The sequence below is a fragment of the Nansenia antarctica genome (genome assembly GCF_963989245.1).
Source record: "Nansenia antarctica genome assembly, chromosome: 9".
In the NCBI taxonomy this organism is placed as follows: Eukaryota; Metazoa; Chordata; class Actinopteri; order Argentiniformes; family Microstomatidae; genus Nansenia; species Nansenia antarctica.
In genome coordinates this window covers 3,720,448-3,740,648 of record NC_137679.1, presented here as the reverse complement: position 1 = coordinate 3,740,648, position 20,201 = coordinate 3,720,448, and the positions used below count along the sequence as shown (strand labels likewise).

Here is a 20,201-nt window from a genome sequence, read left to right as displayed (position 1 = left end):
CACATGACCCATATTCTCCCATCATGTACTGAGGGGGCGTGGCTTCTCCCATCATGTACGGAGGGGGCGTGGCTTCGGTTGGAAGTGTCATGGCGTCCCTCGTCTGCGAAGCTCCACTCCTCTTCAGCCAAATGTGAATTACATTTGACAATTTCCCCTAAAAAATATACCCGCCAAATTTCAACGGACATTGCATCCGAGATCTAAACATGGGGACCGTCCATGCGAGGGTAAGGATACTGCTCAACATCTTTAGGGGGGAAAGCATGACCTCTGAGTTGGGTAGCCGTGTGTGTACCTAGCGAGCTAGCTAGTAGGACTGATGTCATCATCTGTGTCTGTCTGTCAGTCTGTCTGTTTGTCTGTCTGTCTGCCTGCCTGCCTGTCTGCCTGTCTGCCTGCCTGTCAGTCTGTCTGTCTGTCTGTGTGTGTCTGTCTGTCTCTGTGTGTGTGTGTGTGTGTGTGTGTGTGTGTGTGTGTGTGTGTGTGTGTGTGTGTGTGTGTGTCTGTGTCTGTGTGTGTGTCTGTGTGTGTGTGTGTGTGTGTGTGTGTGTCTGTGTGTGTGTGTGTGTGTGTGTGTGTCTGTGTGTGTGTGTGTGTGTGTGTCTGTGTGTGTGTCTGTCTGTGTGTGTGTCTGTCTGTCTGTCTGTCTGTCTGTCTGTGTGTCTATCTGTCTGTCTGTCTGTCTGTCTGTCAGCCTGTCTGTCGGCCGAGATTGACATTCAAACTCAGTCGAGCCCTCTGGCCTCTCCCTCTGGTACCAGTTTGGACTGTAACAAAAATGTAAATAAGTGTAGTATATTGTTACTATATTTGTAGGTATCATTGCAAACATCAACACAATTATGCCCAGGTAGATAATTAACGATGTTATATTTGTTTATATATCTTTGGCATATTTTTGTACTTAGATTTTAAGTCAGGACGTTACCCAGGAAGGACAGTTTGGTCCTTTTGAGCCCAATAGCTCCTTAAATGTTCATTTCTTACAATGAGTAAGTAAAGAGGGGAGAGTTGAGTAACATAATGTAGTGTTTTACATTTTTGTGGATATTTTTAACATCATAAATATGCTTTGGACACCAAAATGTACATGCCACGTCTTTGACCTGTGTACTGGGCAGTGGTCTAGCCTGTCAGGTGGTGGTGTGAGGCAGTGTTGTGTGTGACTGAAATGTCTGTCAGTGTTACATTGTTCTGATTCTCATTTATGCCCAGAACGCCTCTTGTCTGCATGCTTTTTACATAACAAGGTAAACAGCGATTTTTTTTGACAAACCTGATGACTAGTAAAAAAAGTTGTTGTACCCACTAGTTCTGTGGTTCTCGACCGGTACGACTAAGAGCATAGTAGCCCTAATGGAAAAATAAACATGAGCTGGTACTTTTGATTGACAGAGCAAAAATGCAATTATGGGGCACAGTAACCGAAAATGATTGAGAACCACTGCACTAGCTAATCATTATAGTGAAAACAAAACACGGTGCAGCAGCAACTCCCTAAAGCAATCAAACAGGCCCAACCCTTAAAATATTTAAATCCAAGCTAAAACCGTAATGTTTTGCAGCGGTTATGATTAACCACAAACACTTCTATCAGTGTCTTTTATCTATTAACTATTGTCTTATTAAATGTTTTATCTATTTACTTCTTATATTTGCTTTTATTCATTGTCAATTTTATTTTCTTACTATGCTCCTCTTGCTGTATTTTTAAACAATGGATGTAAAGGACTTAGAATTGCCCCTGTTGTATGAAATGTGCTGTACAAATAAACTGGCCTTGCCTAGATTGCAGACTAATGACCTCTGACCTGTTGTGCTGCAGAGTCTGGATCCTCTCCCGATGCAGGGACCGGAGTTGGGGGTTCACGCAGACGACATCGAGCCCCCGGAGATGGAGCACGAGTCCAAACAAGAGGTTCTGGAAAACAAAGATGTAAGATTATTGTTTGAGCTGAGCTCTATACAGACGGTTGTTTGAGTTGAGCTCTATACAGACGATTGTTTGAGTTGAGCTCTATACAGACGGTTGTTTGAGTTGAGCTCTATACAGATGATTGTTTGAGCTGAGCTCTATACAGACGGTTGTTTGAGTTGAGCTCTAAACAGATGATTGTTTGAGCTGAGCTCTATACAGACGGTTGTTTGAGTTGAGCTCTATACAGACGATTGTTTGAGTTGAGCTCTAAACAGACGATTGTTTGAGTTGAGCTCTATACAGACGATTGTTTGAGTTGAGCTCTATACAGACGATTGTTTGAGTTGAGCTCTATACAGACGATTGTTTGAGTTGAGCTCTACACAGACGATTGTTTGAGTTGAGCTCTAAACAGACGATTGTTTGAGTTGAGCTCTAAACAGACGCCATTCCTGAATGAAAACTTTGGCGCAGGTTGTTTCACAGCTCTAGTCTTCTTCTTCCAGTCTTATGAATGACAAACTGACATAACATCTTTGTTTTTCTGTCGATTCCCACAAACCTGGGACACATTTTGCCTGTCGTTCAGGTCATAGTTCAACGCGTACACATAGACGGGCTCGGAAGAACCAAGGAGGACCTCTTAACATATGAAATCGCCGGAGTCTTCCGAGCCAAGAACTTGATTGACGTAAGTGAGTCTGTCTGTCTGCAATAATAACATAATTAAAACAGTTTGTTGTTGTGTAGTAGTATATTCTTTCTCTCCTGCATGGAGATCTGGTGCATAGATTGTCTATAACTGTGTTTCTTGGTAATGTTTTAGGTCATGAAGAGGTCCCATGAAGCCAGGCAGAGGCTGCTACATCTTGGGATCTTCAGACAAGTGGAAGTTGTCATCGATACGTCACATGGTACTGTTTACTCAAGAGGGCCGGCGTTTCTGACCTGGCAGGATCTCTACTTCACTTCAATGTTTTCATTTTCCGTTGTCGAAATATCTCACAATGAAAACATGATTTGATTTGATTTGATTTGATTTGATTTGTCCCAAACACAATAAACAGATAAAAACATAAAAAGTAAAAGAGTAAAAAAAAAGAAAATGCAATGTACACTAGCGCGTTCGGGAAGGGGACAGGAGGAAGTGAAAATGTATCTAGTCCTGCTCCTCCCTTACAATATATTACAACATTTCAAATATAGAGTCTCTTTCTATAACTAAATATAACATAAATAACCATATACAACATAAATATCAAATGCAGAAAATGTAATAAGATGTACTTCAGTCACCTTACTACTGAGAGTCCTCTGACCTGTACATGACCTCTGACCTGTACATGACAACATGGTTTCAGGGGACGGCGCACTGCCAAACGGACTGGACGTGACGTTTGAAGTGACGGAGCTGAGACGCATGACCGGCAGCTACAACACCATGGTCGGCAACAACGAAGGGAGCATGGTGAGTTCTAGAAGGGAGCATGGTGAGTTCTAGAAGGGAGCATGGTGAGTTCTAGAAGGGAGCATGGTGAGTTCTAGAAGGGAGCATGGTGAGTTCTAGAAGGGAGCATGGTGAGTTCTCATAGGACTGGCAGCGACATAAGTATTGAACACATCAACATTTTGTCCAGTAAATGTATTTCCAATGAGCCTATTCAAGTGAAATTTGCACCAATGTAGAAAGTCCGGCATGGCCGGATTCGAACCCATGCTGACATGGGCATATAGTGTGCACTGTAGACCGCGGTGCTAGACCACTGGACCACCCCAGGCCGTGGTGCTAGACCACTAGACCACCCCAGGCCATGGTGCTAAACCACTGGACCACCCCAGGCCATGGTGCTAAACCACTGGACCACCCCAGGCCATGAATACAGATGTCTTTGAGGGACTTGATTCTCGCAAAATTTTGACTGGATTACCTCCTGTTCCAGGTTCTTGGTCTTAAGCTGCCCAATGTGTTTGGCCGTGCAGAGAAGTTCACCTTCCAGTTCTCCTACGGCACCAAGGAGACTTCCTACGGCCTGTCCTTCTGCAAGCCCCAACCTGGCAACTTTGAGCGCAAGTATGAAACCAACATGTTATATTGATGTATAGATATGATTGATATGATTTATATGATATGATCACTTTTCAAAAAACGCTGGCGTTGGCGTTGCTTGTTCACCGCTTCTCCGCCCGAAATCTAAGTGTCATTGCAGAGTAATATACAGAGTAGATTGTCCTACAAAGACATTTAGATTGAGTCATCTAAAAATTAATTAGACCCCTATACTTTCTTTTATCTATTTTTTTTGTGTATTTTTATTTTACTACTCAATCTTTTCAATTTGTAAAGCGTCTTTGAAAAGCGCTATATAAGTCTAATGTATTATTATTATTATTATTATTCATATTATTGAACTTTCTTAATGCGGGGAATACACTCCCACTTCTATCTGTTTCTGCCTCTGCAGATATCCAACCTTTTGATATTTATTTTCATCTTATTGTTGCAGCTTTGCTGTCAATTTGTACAAAGTCACCGGCCAGTTCCCGTGGAGCTCACTGAGAGAGACCGACCGCGGCGTCTCAACAGAAATCAGCGTAATGACTCATTTCCATTCAACTGTCCCCATTTCTGTGTTCTCATTTAGCGTTGTGTGATTTTCTGCTTTTTGTACCAATGGACCTATCGCTAAGCCACGCCCCGAAATAGAAACTGTCCAATCATATCACAGCAAAAGTCACTACAGGCAGAAAACTCGGACAAACAACTCGCTAATGTCTGATGGTGAAAAGCTTCTAGACAAAATATATAAAAACATGTCTATTACTTGCTGTGGTAAATCAGAAATCAGAAATGTGCCAACTCCCGCCATTGTAAGTCATTGAATGTCATTCAGTCACGGTCGGTCAGTCAGTCACTGTCAGTGAAGCGTTGTTTGTTTGTCTGAGGGGGCGTGGCTTAGCGATAGGTCCATTGACTGATTTGAAATAATTGTTCTTACGGCAACTAAAGTAGACGCCAAGTCCACCTTCGATCAAGTAAAATCTTGTCAGTTTCAATTGCACTATATAACGGTTTTCTCAATCTTTGACCCTCTCTGGGAGGTATTCCATTAAAGTCACTAAAGGAAAATCCAGGCTTATTTTTCACAAGTCTCGTGAGATTTATCAAAATAAGACCTGATTTTTTTTTATAAGTCTCGTGAGATTTATCAAAATAAGCCTAGATTTTCCTTTAGTAACATTGATGGAATTACCCCCCTGGTCTCTCCTCCTGTGTGGTGAACAGTTCCCCCTCTGGAAGACCAACCACACCCTGAAGTGGGAGGGGGTGTGGAGGGAGCTGGGCTGTCTGGCGCGCACCGCCTCCTTCGCTGTCCGGGAGGAAAGTGGCCACTCCCTCAAATCATCTCTCTCGGTACGGATCCTTAGTCTCGCTTTGTAATTTTGAAATGTTTATTTATTCGTTTATTTAAAAGGGACAATGGACAGTCATTGACTCTCCCTGAAATTAGCTGGGTAGCTAAATGACATCAGCAGTCCCTGGGCAGGTAAATCCACAGGGGAAATACGGCCTCAGATGCTATAAAATATTTAAAACAGGAAACTACAGGACATAGAAATATCACATAAAACAGATCTACAGGACATATAAATATCACATAAAACAGAACTACAGGACATAAAAACATCACACTTTACACTCAAGAAAACATTACATTACTAACCCAAATATTACATCATTAAAAAATCCTTCTATCACTGCCAACACTATCAGGGATTAGGTTACATTATGGTAATGCATTCCTTTAAGTTCATTTAAGACAATATTCATGTTTTAATTTATTTATTTGCTCTCAATATACTGTATGGTATATGCGGGTGTCCTTGTCTTGTTTGGTGTTTATTTATTTACGTACGTGTTGTCCAATCACAGCATGCCATGGTCATCGACACCAGGAACTCAGCTATCCTGCCCAGGAGGGGAGCCTTACTGAAGATCAACCAGGTGTGTGTTAACATCTTACTAAAGACCAACCAGGTGTGTGTCACAACATCATTGACCAACATTACACTGGAAAAAATTCACATCAAAGTGATTTCTAGGTATTATATGCTTGCTATGCGCCGGTGGTCCTCGGGCCTCTCCTCGGGGGCCCCCGGCCGCCCCGTGTGCCTGGTCTGTTCCGCCGCTGGGGCACCTGCTTGGCTAGCCTGGTGAGGGGCTATTATGGTCTGTGCTTGCTTGGCTGGGCCGGGTGTGCTGGTGGTGGGGCGGGCCGGGTGAGTGGGGGTTTGGGGTCCGCCCCTGGGTGCTGGTAGGCAAACTCGTAGTAGTCGCTCTATGAGTAGAGGGCTGCAAGGGAATTTTCCTGGATGCACAGTGCACAGGTTTTTACTTTTGCCTGCTTGCGGCTCTGTCATCATATAAAGCGCATTGAGTCGCATCTTGTGAGAAATGCGCTATACAAATAAAACTTGATTTGATTTGATATATCACATTGGGTTGAACCGTTGTGCTTCTGCAGGAGTTGGCTGGTTACACCGGTGGAGACGCCAGTTTCCTGAAGGAGGACTTTGAGCTCCAGCTGAACAAGCGTCTGTTCTGGGACTCGGTGAGATCAAATGAACATTTACATTTACATTTTTGGCATTTAGCAGACGCCTTATTCCAAAGCGACTTACAATCGATACATTAGACTAAGCAAGTGAATCATCAATCCACCAGTCGTAGCAGGAAGAGTAATCTAGCTCAGGCCAGGGGCGATTGGCAGTCGTTGTGATAGAAGAAGAAAGAAATAACTATTTTTTATTATTATTAATAGACACTAATAGACACTGGAGCAAGGGGGTCAGTAGAAGTCTTAGGAGACACAGTAAAGGGGAAAAGCAGGTGTCTCAGACGCAATGCTGGGGGGTAGTAGATTTTGAACCTGGCTTAAAACATGTATATATATATAACCAATAGCAGACTCGAAAGTCAAAATCCTTGACAGCTCTCTTATGCCCGCACAAAGGATGTGGCGGAACCTGACTAACCAGAAACACCAAGCGTCACCAAGACAATTTTTCCAATACTACCGGTTCCCTGAAATAGGGAGACTATGTATAAAAAGAGTTGTCATTTCTAAATTATGAAACCAATCTGAAAAAGGAAAGACATTGAATCAAAGCTGAGAATCTCTGATATTGTTTGGTTTAAAAAATCCAAACTGTTGGAGTATAGAGCTATAAGAAGACACAATGCTTCCTCTTTCCAATACATTTAAATTTAAAATTTTGGCATTTAGCAGACCAAATTTATTCCAAAGCGACTTACAATGGATACATTTGACTAAGAATGGAATCATCCATTCACCAGTTCTAGCAGGAAGAGTAATCTAGCTCAGGCAAGGGGCCATTGGCAGTCGTCGTGAAAAAAGATTATTATGAATTTTATTATTATTAATAGACACTGGAGAGACAGTACAAGGGGGGCAGTAGAAGTCTTAGGAGGCACAGTATAGGGGGAAGCTGATGTCTCAGGAGACGCAGTACTGGGGGGTAGTAGAGAACATGGGTAGTGACTCGTGGCCTGTCAATACTTACAGTGGGCGCTGTATTAAATACAGTGTTGTTCTCTTTGTCTTCCAGGTCCTGTCTTGCTCTATGTGGGGGGGGATGCTCCTGCCCATTGGGGAGAAGCCAACCTGCATTGCTGACAGGTACAGATAAGACAATTATCTCTCCATCACATTATCTCTGTGTCACATAACCGTCATCACACAGCTAAACGTATATCAGTTATTTAGCAGACTCTCTTCCAGGATGGTAAATGGACTAAATGGACTGCACTTATATCCAAAGCGCTTTACAACGGCCTCTCGTTCACCCATTCACACACACATTCACACACCAATGGCGAGGTAGGCAAGCTACCATGCAAGGCGCCGGCCGGCCCGCTCACTGGGAGCAATTTGGGGTTCAGTCAGTGTCTTGCCCAAGGACACCTCGACATGTGGCCAGCCGGGGGCTCGAACCGTCAATCTGCCGACCTTGCGATCATTAGATGGCAGCTCTACCTCCTGAGACACAGCCACAGGATAATTTACAGTACTACAGTTAGTGTATGACTCTAACTATCCAGTTAGTGTATGACTGTAACTATTCAGTGAGTGTATGACATAGGAAACTATCTTTTTGTTTTTACAGGTTCTATCTCGGAGGTCCCACCAGTCTGAGGGGGTTCAGTATGTACAGCATCGGCCCTCAGAGTGAAGGTGAGGTTTGTCACTAGTGCTAGTTTAAACCAGGTCGCTTCATGAGATGGGGAGGAGATAAATAGCATGTTCACATGTGTGGTGGTTGTTATTGGTGTGACAGGTGACTACCTAGGAGGTGAGGCGTACTGGGCCGGAGGGGTCCACCTCTACACTCCGCTGCCCTTCCGTCCAGGCAAAGGGGGCTTCGGAGACCTCTTCAGGACCCACTTCTTCCTCAACGCGGGGAACCTGTGCAACCTCAACTACGGTGGGCGTGGCTGGAATGTTGAGGAAATTTTGTCAGATTCAATGATCAATTATTACACATTGTATTGAAACACTGTGGCTGCGTTTTTTAGGTAGGAGAGCTTGCGATGTTTTTTGCTCGATCACGGTTTTAACTTAGCAGGTGTGTGTGTCTGTCTGTCTGTCTGTGTGTCTGTCTGTCTGTCTGTGTGTGTCTGTCTGTGTGTGTGTGTGTGTGTGTGTGTGTGTGTGTGTGTGTGTGCCTGTCTGTGTGGTGTGTGTGTCTGTCTGTGTGTCTGTGTGTGTGTCTGTGTGTGTGTCTGTCTGTCTTTCTGTGTGTGTGTGTGTGTGTGTGTGTGTGTGTGTGTGCCTGTGTGTGTCTGTCTGTGTGTGTGTCTGTCTGTCTGCATGCGTACGTGTGTTTCCTCTCCAGGCGAGGGTCCGAGAGCCCACCTGAAGAAGCTGGTGGAGTGCATTCGCTGGTCCTATGGAGCAGGAGTGGTGCTTCGCCTTGGGAACATCGCCAGGCTGGAGCTGAACTACTGCATTCCTATGGGCGTCCAGAGCGGAGACAGGTTGGTGCTGTCTGATTGCCCATTGCAAATGTTTATATATATACAGTATATATATATACACTCAACAAACACTTTATTAAGAACATCCGTACATCTGTAAAGCTTCTGACACCCTTTTTTTTCTTCTCAGTAATATAAAATACGATGGACCCACTGCTTACATGTTACTAAATATGAAATACGGTGGACATACTACCGTGTATGTGTTCACTGGACCACTGACCAACGACGAGTGTTGGGTTGTTCACCAACGAGCCAGATATTTGAACGTTGTTTGGTGAACATTGTGAACAGAGTCGCAAATATATATCAGGTGCGCTGTAGAAGCGTCACTCAGGAATTTATACAACTTTGTTTCTTCTTGTTCAGGATATGCGACGGGGTCCAGTTCGGAGCGGGAATCCGATTCCTGTGATGATCAGATCTGCTGCTGTTGAAATGTGGGACGTTTCTTTTTGTTGTTGTTGGTTTTAGCAAGGTTCCAGGTTAGCATTGGTTCAATGCTTTGAAGAAAGAATCACTTGCACGCACACTCACAGTTGTACAATACGATATCTGCAACCAAACTATTGGATGTGGCTAGGCAACGATTGAAGATGTTCCCCATCCACGACCACGACAGGACAGGAGCCTCAGCGCTTACGGTGTATGGATACCGAGAAGGGATGTCAGCCATGATGAGTGCCGTTGTCATGAGTCAAATGTAAATGTTATGTCTGGAAGCACAGAAATAAATTATGTTCCCCTCAGATGTTGGAATTATGCGTCTGTCTGTCATTGATTTCCCTTCCTCCTGATTTTTTTTCTGGATACAAAATTCAGCTTCAAACTTCAGACTGAAAAATATCGTCAGGTAGATGTTTAATATCATGAAGAGGTCCAAGCCATCTGGTGCACAAGAGGGGGAAAGCAAAAAAAGGAGGATGAAAAGAATGTACAGATAGAGGTATCCTGTATGACTGTTTTATAGCAAAGTTATAGCAAAGTTATAGCTAGCTCGATAACTAAACTAGTATTGGGAGCTGGCAGCTGAGCTGCTGTTCTTACTGTTTACCCAGCTAGCTAGCTAGCTACCTGTTATTATCTGCTTGTTCCATCTGACTTGATAAATCACAAATGACACACATACAATTATTTTGGATAAGCCAGAGTTACATTTTAAAATATAGCCGCAAGAAACAATTATGGGCACAAGGGTTAACCTCAAATTTGCTACACTGTCTCAAAGCACACTAACTTTGAGATTGTGTAGAGTAACTGACTGTTAGTGACATAGCTGTATGTCCTATGTCATACTACTGTCTTCAGGCTCACGATGTTTCACATTAATTTGCATAAATATAACCGACATTGCCTCACTTGAATATTTCATTAATTATGGTGATGATTAAATGAGAAGCTTCTAGACGAAGACAGCCAGGGAGGGGGCCGTTAAGGTATGTTTATGGACTTCAAGAAGATATTTTTTGTGTTTTTCACAAAATTCAAAACGGCAGAAAATCTTTTAGGACGCATCTTTTCAGTCCTACTGGCTTTTTGTTAGTCTTGAGGAGGCAGATCTGAAAAGTGACGGCCTCTCAAAGTTGAAGAAATTCAACGTGTTGCTATAGCGACCCCTTCTGGAATGTTGACGGTGTGGACTGGGGTTCTCTACGGGCCTGCCAAAAAGCAAAAGAAAAAAGTTACCAAATAATTTGAAATTTGTGGGAGTCATGGCCATTGTTCATGAAAACGGAAGAGAGCTGAATAACTAACAGTTACAATAAGGCGCGCGCCCCATTGAGGTTAGGACCAGCTTATGAATAGGTATGTGGATGGAAACCCGGTTCAATGGAACCGGTTCTGAGACCTGCCAATCTTTTTGTGTCTTGTTATTATTTGTTGTACACTTGTTATTTGTTTCTTGTTTTTATTTTCACTTGTTTACCTATTTCTTTTAACCTGCTATTACTTTTGCTCTTTAATCATGTTTTTTATAGCCTATGTAAAGCACTTTGTGACCTCTGGTCTGTGATAGGCTATATAAATAAACTTTACTTACTTACTTACAATTATTCTTCGCTTTGCTCATCCGTCACTCACTCGTAGACAACATGGCTGAATGGTCAAAGGTGTGGTAGAAACTCATCATGTTTGTGTGCATCAACTTTATCTTTGTTTATGACGATGCTAAAGAACTCACGTGCATAGCTCAAAGTTCAAAATGTTCCCTTCGTCAGGCTGACCGGTCAGGTCAGGTCAGGCTAACCTGGGAGGTCCCATGTCTGTCCTAGTACCTATACAGAGATACTGCATTGGTATCCAGATTCAGATGACTAGGCAGCTAGGCTTTGCAAACTCTTCACTTTGCAAACATCTCACTGTTACTGAGAATAAACGGCTTAAAGCATGGTGTTTTTCTTGTGGGATTTACTTGGGCCAGTGAGCATTTGCAGCTGCTTAAATCATAATGACTAGTCAGGCTGCTCAGCAGTGGTGGACTCAGGCTGTTTGAAGGGCAGGGGGGGCGAAAAGAAAAAAAGGGCACCTACTGCACAACATGGGACCCCATCAGTGCACATGGTCAAGTTTAGACCATTGGAGGGGCACCAGTAGGGCACATCCTCTAATTTTGCAACTCAAAAGGGCACTTTAGTGCGACATTTTTCAACTGTGGGGGCACATGGTCAAGTTTAGACCATTGGAGGGGCACCAGTAGGGCACATCCTCTCATTTTTGCCACTCAAAAGGGCACTTAAGCGAGACGTTTTTCAACCGTGGGGGCACCAGGAGGGGCGGTCGCCCCCCCTGCCCCCCCCCTGGGTCCGCCAGTGCTGCTCAGTATTATTACAGATTGAGACCTACATAAATATACTACATATCTGTGCTTGTTTTATATCACGTTTCAGGTGCACTTACAACATATATGGAACAGCCCACCAATGGACAACCCGGGGACCCTGCTACTGAGGAAGGGGGTCAAGGTACAGACCCGTCACCCGCACATGATTGAAGAAATTAAGGAATTAAAGTACTATTATACAACGGATAGATCTGGTCCATTGTCTCTATTGGTCAGTTTGGTCCATTGTCTCCATTGGTCAGTTTGGTCCATTGTCTCTATTGGTCAGTTTGGTCCATTGTCTCTATTGGTCAGTTTGGTCCATTGTCTCTATTGGTCAGTTTGGTCCATTGTCTCTATTGGTCAGTTTGGTCCATTGTCTTTATTGGTCAGTTTGGTCCATTGTCTCTATTGGTCAGTTTGGTCCATTGTCTCTATTGGTCAGTTTGGTCCATTGTCTCTATTGGTCAGTTTGGTCCATTGTCTTTATTGGTCAGTTTGGTCCATTGTCTCTATTGGTCAGTTTGGTCCATTGTCTTTATTGGTCAGTTTGGTCCGTTGTCTCTATTGGTCAGTTTGCGTTCCAGCCGTGCGGCTATCCATGACATACGCACGGCTAAATGGAATGTTGACACATCTTTTCATATTACTCCGCGTTTGTATAATATTACCGCGTTATCGAAGTTACATTCTTACCGTTGCTTAGCAACCAATAAACTAACTGTTCACCGGATGAATACACTTACAATAAAACATAGTTCCTTGAAAACACATTGATTAAAAGTTTGTCTTGTCTTTCTTTTGTGAAATATTGATAGATAAATGTGGTAACCGTTGTATAAAAGCGTTATGGAACGAGAAGCCGTGGTATATTATTATAGTGGATATTGGCACAGCGAGGCACAGATCCGCTTCGCGTCGAGCCTAACCACCCCGCTACCTGTGCCAATATCCACGATATACCACGGCTCCTCGTTCCATAACGCTTTTTTTCTTAATTCAGTAATTTTGAATTGCATCATCTGTCATCATCAGGAGATCATCATTAACAGGAGAAAGTGTGTCCTCCCTCACCTTGCAAAGGCATGTAAAATAGGGTTCTGGATTAAAAGGTGCATTCATTTGTTATCTCATGTTTCTATTGAGTGCACTCTTTATTTATGTTTCTGTGATATTTGATTTGATATCAATATTTGGTTTCTTATTGATCGTTAAAGTGCAATGTGTTTACATTTTCTTTCGTGCAATTCTAGTCACATTCAATGTTGAAGTCAAACAAGGCCAACGCAAATTATGCGATAGTGTGACCTCATTGGCTAGCGATCGCGCCCCCTTGTTAATACAAAGTTGCGCTATTTGTGCGCAGTAGGACAGAGAGAGAGAGGGGGAGCAAGAAACGTTTGATTTACCTTCAGACCTACATGAATGAAAGTAAGTAGATGGAGATATTATGACCGCTATTTACCCCCCCCCCCCCCCACACACACACACACACTGCTCTCAGCACGAAAAAAATAAAAGTTTTTGCGCTCCACTGGAACGGGCGCATGCGCGGTAAGTGTCCTTCCTGAAAGCTTACGTTCGTAGCCAGGCTAGTGAAGACAGAAGGGACAGCGGGGTTTTCATCATTTCACAGATATCGACACGTTTCCACTTCTAACACACCGCCGAGGAGGAGTGGACGTAGGGTTGAGTGTTTACAGCCAAAGTGCGAACTTAAAACAGGACGAAATAATCACAATAACGAGGTGATATTGTCGTTGTTCTCGTGGACAGACAGCACGCTGATGGCGGTCACTATCGAGGAGCTGTACCGTAACTATGGCATCCTGGCTGACGCCAAGGACAACCTGAGCCAGGTAATATAACGAATGTCGTACGATTTATTATTAACTATTTGTTTATGTACCCGACCAGCTAACCTATTTGATACCAATTGCATTAGCTTAGTTTGTGCCAGACCAGGGGGGGGGGGGGGGGGGGTAATTCCATCAACGTTACTAAAGGAAAAATCTAGGCTTATTTAGATACATCTCGCGAGACTTGTAAAAAAAATAATAAAAAAAACCCGGTTGTATTTGGATCAATCTCGCGAGACTTGTGAAAATAAGCATGGATCTTCCTTTAGTCACTTTAATGGAATACCTCCCTGGACGTTAGCTTAGCTTAGGCCAGTTCGTTAGCCCCCTTGGCTAAGCGAGTTAGCCTGCTAGCCTATCCGACTGGGCCTAGCTGGGTAGGCTACTAGGCTACGTGTAATCCTGTTGGTTCTCAATGAGTTGTTAGCTTAGCTTAATCCTGTTGTTTCTCATTGAGTTGTTAGCTTAGCTTAATCCTGTTGTTTCTCATTGAGTTGTTAGCTTAGCTTTGGCGTTTGTAGCCTAGCAGTGATACCGTCTCTCAGCGCCCTGAACCAAGTTCCGTTTCTCCAACAATACTAATACAGGGTATCCGCGGTGTCTTGAAAAGTATTAAAAGTTGATAAATCAATTTTGGGAAAATCAAGAATTTAAGTATTAAATTAAATTAAATTAAATTAAATTATTATTATAGTAATTTAAGTATTAAAAAGTCTTATCACGATCTTATGAGGTCTTGAATTTTGTAGGTATTGAGTCCTAAAAACCTTTAGTAAAAGTTCGTGAATTTATTAGTTTTTATTAAAAAACAAAGATGAACCGGACATTGTGTTGTATGATAGTGGTCTAGTCTATTGCAAACTAAAACTGTTAAGTTAAAGGTGTCACTGATGTCAACGGTTACAGCTCCAAGTAGCGGTGAGGTCTGGAAAAATATTGACAAGGTCTTTAAAAAGTCTTAGAAAGGTGTTGAAATTAACCTCCAGATTCCTGTATATACCCTGTTGTATGACCCCTGGCCCATCTAATCGCTGGTCGGCTACTAGGCTATGGCCATAAGGATGTTGTTGACCGGTCCCTCGGATGGTAAACTGACACTTATTGAGAAACACTGGGATACTATGATTTAGTTTATTGGGCAAACTTAAGAGCTGCTAGAAGAGAACATGGCATACTAGCCAGCCATACCGTTTTATTAGGTATTATTATGAATATATTAAGGGTTCCAACATGGTCCTGGTAATTACTGTGACTATCTTAGGGTAGTAGTGTCGGATTGGCTGTACTTTATCTAGGCCCGTTGTATTTGTGTTGGGTAGAACCATTGGGAACAACAGCGATGATCTTGTGATTCACACACCTACATGTCATCATTTGTTTGTCTCTCCTCCTCCTCTCTTCTTCAGCACAAAGATGCCTATCAGGCCATCCTCGACGGGGTGAAGGGGGGACCCAAGGAGAAGCGCCTAGCAGCACAGTTCATTCCCAAGTTCTTCAGCAGCTTCCCCGAGCTGGCCGACTCCGCCATCAACGCTCAGCTCGACCTGTGTGAGGACGAAGACGTGTCGGTAAGTGTTAGACCCCGGTTCTCCAAGAAAGACGGAGGAGATCTTCTCTATTACTGCACACGTGGTCGTTTATTGAAGATCACAAGTAGAGTTACAAAGCGGTGCTACAGCGCTGGACTCTCCTGAGACAGTCCCTCAGAAAAAGGCCTGATTTCTTCAGTTAGGCTACATTTGCATATATATATATACTTTCCCATTTCCCTCGGACATACCCCGTACCTAGTACGCTAATTGGCCACTATGAATCACGGCAGAACCGTTCTCTCTGCTCGTGACCTAGGTCAGGATGTATCAAAACTATACAGTGGTTGTTGTCTGTGCCACGGCGTATGATGTCACCTAGGGGAGAGGATTCTGCACCTGGGCTTAAAGCACCAAGGCCACCTGAGACTTCCTCCCTCGTTCCTAAGAGCAGCCGATGCTGATAATTGCTCGTTAGTACAAAAATGATAAGCGCTCGTTAAAATACAAAAAACGATAAGAAACGTAATATCATAACAAGCAGCTGGTGCTGGTAAGTGATCAAAAGGACGATAGAAAAATATATCATCCTAACATAAGGGTTCTATATCCTGGTCGGGAAAGTATAAATGGGCAATGATTTGTCACACCACCACTACTCCTCCTCATCCTCCTCATCTCTGATCTGCAACGCCCCCCCCCCCCCACCCTGGACTCCTTCAAATCAGCCCTCAAAACCCATCTGTTCACCAAGGCCTTTGGCCCCCTAGTCACTGTTTCTGTTTTGTTTTCTGTTTTGGCTGTCTGACCAATTTCCTGCAGAATTTGTAAAGCGTCCTTGGGTTTTATGAAAGGCGCTATATGAATAAGTTGTTATTATTAATATTATTATTATTATTATTATTATTATTATCTTCTTATGGTCATCTGGGTGCCCTTTTTCAATTCTATCACGGAGACTGCCAATGGTCCCCGGGCCTGAGCTAGATTACTCTTCCTGCTGCGATTGGTGGATTGATGCTTCACTCATTCGCTTAGTCAAATGTATTGATTGTAAGTCGCTTTGGAATAAGGCGTCTGCTAAATGCCAAAAATGTAAATGTAAATGTCTTTTCCCCTTGTGTAGATTCGGAGACAGGCCATCAAAGAACTCCCACGCTTTGCGACAGGAGAGAACATCCTGAGGGTGTCGGACATCCTCACCCAGCTCCTGCAGACAGGTACGGTGACGTTAGTAAGGGGGGCGGCTGTGGCGCAGGAGGTAGAGCCGCCGTCTAATGATCGCAAGGTTGGCAGATCGGCGGTTCGAGTTAACTGGCTGGCCACATGTCGAAGTGTCCTTGGGCAAGACACTGAACCCCAAAATTGCTCCCAGTGAGCGGGCCGGCCGGCGCCTTGCATGGTCGCTTGGCCGCCATTGGTGTGTGAATGGGTGAATGAGAGGCCGTTGTAAAGCGCTTTGGATAAAGGCGCTATATAAGTGCAGTCCATTTACCATCTAGTCTTCAACTCAGCACCGAGACATTTCACATGTAGTTGTGTATTTAGCATTGATGTCTCCGGCTTATGCTCCTCCTTGATTGTTTCAGATGATTCGGCTGAATTCAACCAAGTGAACACAGCGTTAGTGTCCATCTTCAAGATTGACGCCAAGGGTAAGCTGTTCCCTTATCTCTGGATTTGCTTTTGAATTGTCAATGATTTAACTGGAACTGTTGTTGCTTTACGTTGTGAGATGTGGGCAGAGCGCATGAGGACCGTTGCTGCTCACTGACACAGCTAGTCTCTTCACCGTTGATCAGCCCCTACCATGTCCATTCAGTCCCATTTGCATTTACTTGTGTTTTCCGGCGTTTTCATTGAAAAAGATTGTTGGCTGTGTTTTTGAAGCATCATTTCTGGCGGTTTGAGTCCACTCATGTTTTTCTTTTTATTGATCAGAGACAGTAGAGATTGACAGGAAGGATGGGTGTGAGAGAGAGAGAAGGGATGACATGCAGGATAGAGACAGTAGAGATTAGACAGGAAGGATGGGTGAGAGAGAGAGAGAAGGGATGACATGCAGGATAGAGACGGTAGAGATGTTGACAGGAAGGATGGGTGAGAGAGAGAGAGAGGAGGGATGACATGCAGGATAGAGACAGTAGAGATTTGGACAGGAAGGATGGGTGAGAGAGAGAGAGAGAAGGGATGACATGCAGGATAGAGACAGTAGAGATGTTGACAGGAAGGATGGGAGAGAGAGAGAGAGAGAGAAGGGATGACATGCAGGATAGAGACAGTAGACATTTTGACAGGAAGGATGGGTGAGAGAATCGAACCGGGGACCCTGCGGTTACATGGTTGACGCTTAAAACCACCTCTTATCCATTGTATTTTTCAGGTTTTCTGCCCGAAATGACATGCCCACAGTGAATATAGAATATCTCCACAATTACAAGGGCCTTCATAATGATCTTGGTATCAAATGATAGCTAACACCTGTGGGGTGACTGTAGAAGTGTCAGAATCAAAAATATATGTTACTGTGTCAGAGTAAATAGACATAGATCATTGTGAAAAATCTCAAATTCACTCTCCGCCTAAAGAAAAAACAGCTTTTAGAGTGAATATCACCTTGGAAACCTGATGAATAAGCCCAAATCATCTAGGACTCAGTACTCCAGGGTCTTATGAGTTCTTCTGCCAAAGTAGATGGTAGTAATGTAAACCAGTGCAACTTTGTACTTGTTTTAGTACAGGTATGTTTAGGCGGAAAACCAAATTGTGCCATTTGGACACATCAGTGTCACCATCAGTGTATCAGACTTTCTCATGTATCAAGACTGTAAACTTGATTATATTTAATTGACATATCACTATAGGGATGAATTGAATCGAAATCCGCTCTTTTGACTCCATTTCCCAGAAGCAGGGCCTTCCTCCATGCTTGGCTGCGTGCGCGTATGGCGCACCCGCCTCTTTTTCACACCAGGTCAGATTACGCAGAGACTTTCCTTCCTGAACCGTTGTTCAGAATGTCATGATTGACACCTCATTCGAAGCATTAGAGCCAATAGAGTCGAGCAGAGGCGAACAAAAATTACTTTCGAGGACCAATGATATGGAAATTCGGCGGTTGAAACCAAGCATGCTCAGTTTTGCTATGTGACGTATCTGTAAACAAGTGCGTGTGACTCGCAGTGTATTTTCCGGCCGAGAAAAATATTTTGCCACCACGTAGCAGAGGATTTAATGAGTCGTTTGCGACATTGATGAACATTATTGATAAAGGTAAGCTCTTTATATCTGTTATATGTGTTATAAACGGGGGTCTTGATCCACCAGTGTGCCCGTTCGAGAAGAACTTAACCCGTTACGCCACCTAAGCTCCCTGGCGGTGCGAGTCTAATGTCATGTTCTCACATGAAAGTCCGAATCATGAGCCGGAGCAAGTATATGAGTTCGCAACATTGTTGCATAAATTATTTCTCAGATTTGTCGTTCTCACAGCCCTTTATGTAAACAAAGTAACATACGCAATCGAAGCAACAGACGTGGTAGTTGATTGGTCAGAAAAATTAAAAATTGCTGTTCGGCCCGCTCTTATCCAGATCAACACGCATGCGCTGTTGTTTTCCTACGGACAGCCTCGATGCGTCGTTTCTAACCGGAGCGAAACCACCCTTTCAAGCGGAGCATGCGTTGGTTGTTTGCTCCGGGAGCGACTTCGAATGCGCGTTCTGTCTCTCAGCTCCAAATGACGCAGAGCAAAGCGAATTTGATCCTAAACTCCCATTCCAAGTGAAGCAAATGTTCTAGTGAGAACACACCCTAATGTTCTAGTGAGAACACACCCTAATGTTCTAGTGAGAACACACCCTAATGTTCTAGTGAGAACACACCCTAATGTTCTAGTGAGAACACACCCTAATGTTCTAGTGAGAACACACCCTTACCTGACACGTCTGTCTGTGGCTTCAGGAACCCTGGGCGGCCTGTTCTCCCAGATCCTCCAGGGGGAGGACATCGTGAGGGAGAGGGCCATCAAGTTCCTGTCCACCAAGCTGAAGACGCTCCCAGACGAGGTCACCACCAAGGAGGTGGAGGACTACATCTTCACTGAGATAAAGAAGGTCAGCTCAGTCTACTCACGTGACCAAAGGATTGAAATGGGACATAGCCGTGAGGCGTTGAATTTCACCTGGGCCTGTGTCACTATCCCACCTAACGACCCCATGGTGGCTCTGTGACCCTGTCTGTCTGTCCTAACGACCCCATGGTGGCTCTGTGACTCTGTCTGTCCTAACGACCCCATGGTGGCTCTGTGACCCTGTCTGTCTGTCTGTCCTAACGACCCCATGGTGCCTCTGTGACCCTGTCTGTCTGTCCTAACGACCCCATGGTGGCTCTGTGACCCTGTCTGTCTGTCTGTCTGTCCTAACGACCCCATGGTGGCTCTGTGACTCTGTCTGTCCTAACGACCCCATGGTGCCTCTGTGACCATGTCTGTCTGTCCTAACGACCCCATGGTGGCTCTGTGACCCTGTCTGCCTGTCTGTCCTAACGACCCCATGGTGCCTCTGTGACCCTGTCTGTCTGTCCTAACGACCCCATGGTGGCTCTGTGACCCTGTCTGTCTGTCTGTCCTAACCACCCCATGGTGCCTCTGTGACCCTGTCTGTCTGTCTGTCCTAACGACCCCATGGTGCCTCTGTGACCCTGTCTGTCTGTCCTAACGACCCCATGGTGGCTCTGTGACCCTGTCTGTCTGTCTGTCCTAACGACCCCATGGTGCCTCTGTGACCCTGTCTGTCTGTCCTAACGACCCCATGGTGCCTCTGTGACCCTGTCTGTCTGTCTGTCTGTCCTAACGACCCCATGGTGGCTCTGTGACCCTGTCTGTCTGTCCTAACGACCCCATGGTGCCTCTGTGACCCTGTCTGTCTGTCTGTCTGTCCTAACGACCCCATGGTGCCTCTGTGACCCTGTCTGTCTGTCTGTCCTAACCACCCCATGGTGGCTCTGTGACCCT

General features: G+C 44.3%; 3 protein-coding genes across 3 annotated transcripts in view; 2 read left to right on the top strand and 1 right to left on the bottom strand.

Moving 5' to 3' along the window:
• The window catches only part of LOC308165161 (NACHT, LRR and PYD domains-containing protein 12-like), a 436,373-nt gene that overhangs the window by 80,298 nt on the left and 335,874 nt on the right, over positions 1 to 20,201 (bottom strand). The gene's annotated exons all lie outside the window — the stretch shown is intronic.
• On the top strand, positions 88 to 9,721 carry LOC308164752 (sorting and assembly machinery component 50 homolog A). Its single transcript, XM_080538772.1, has 15 exons — positions 88 to 230; positions 1,829 to 1,939; positions 2,511 to 2,612; positions 2,748 to 2,835; positions 3,283 to 3,389; positions 3,862 to 3,992; positions 4,426 to 4,513; positions 5,205 to 5,333; positions 5,853 to 5,924; positions 6,445 to 6,531; positions 7,550 to 7,620; positions 8,108 to 8,175; positions 8,279 to 8,425; positions 8,837 to 8,978; positions 9,348 to 9,721. The coding sequence occupies exons 1-15, from the start codon at positions 210 to 212 to the stop codon at positions 9,391 to 9,393; spliced, it is 1,410 nt and encodes a 469-aa protein (XP_080394898.1). The 5' UTR covers positions 88 to 209; the 3' UTR covers positions 9,394 to 9,721.
• Positions 13,401 to 20,201, top strand: part of api5 (apoptosis inhibitor 5) — a gene marked incomplete at its 3' end in the record, with an annotated part of 19,331 nt that continues 12,530 nt past the window's right edge. The window contains exons 1-5 of the mRNA XM_080539162.1: positions 13,401 to 13,658; positions 15,065 to 15,226; positions 16,314 to 16,407; positions 16,777 to 16,842; positions 19,151 to 19,302. Coding sequence (XP_080395288.1) covers positions 13,587 to 13,658; positions 15,065 to 15,226; positions 16,314 to 16,407; positions 16,777 to 16,842; positions 19,151 to 19,302 — 546 coding nt within the window. The 5' untranslated portion in view covers positions 13,401 to 13,586. The remainder of the gene's footprint in view (positions 13,659 to 15,064; positions 15,227 to 16,313; positions 16,408 to 16,776; positions 16,843 to 19,150; positions 19,303 to 20,201) is intronic.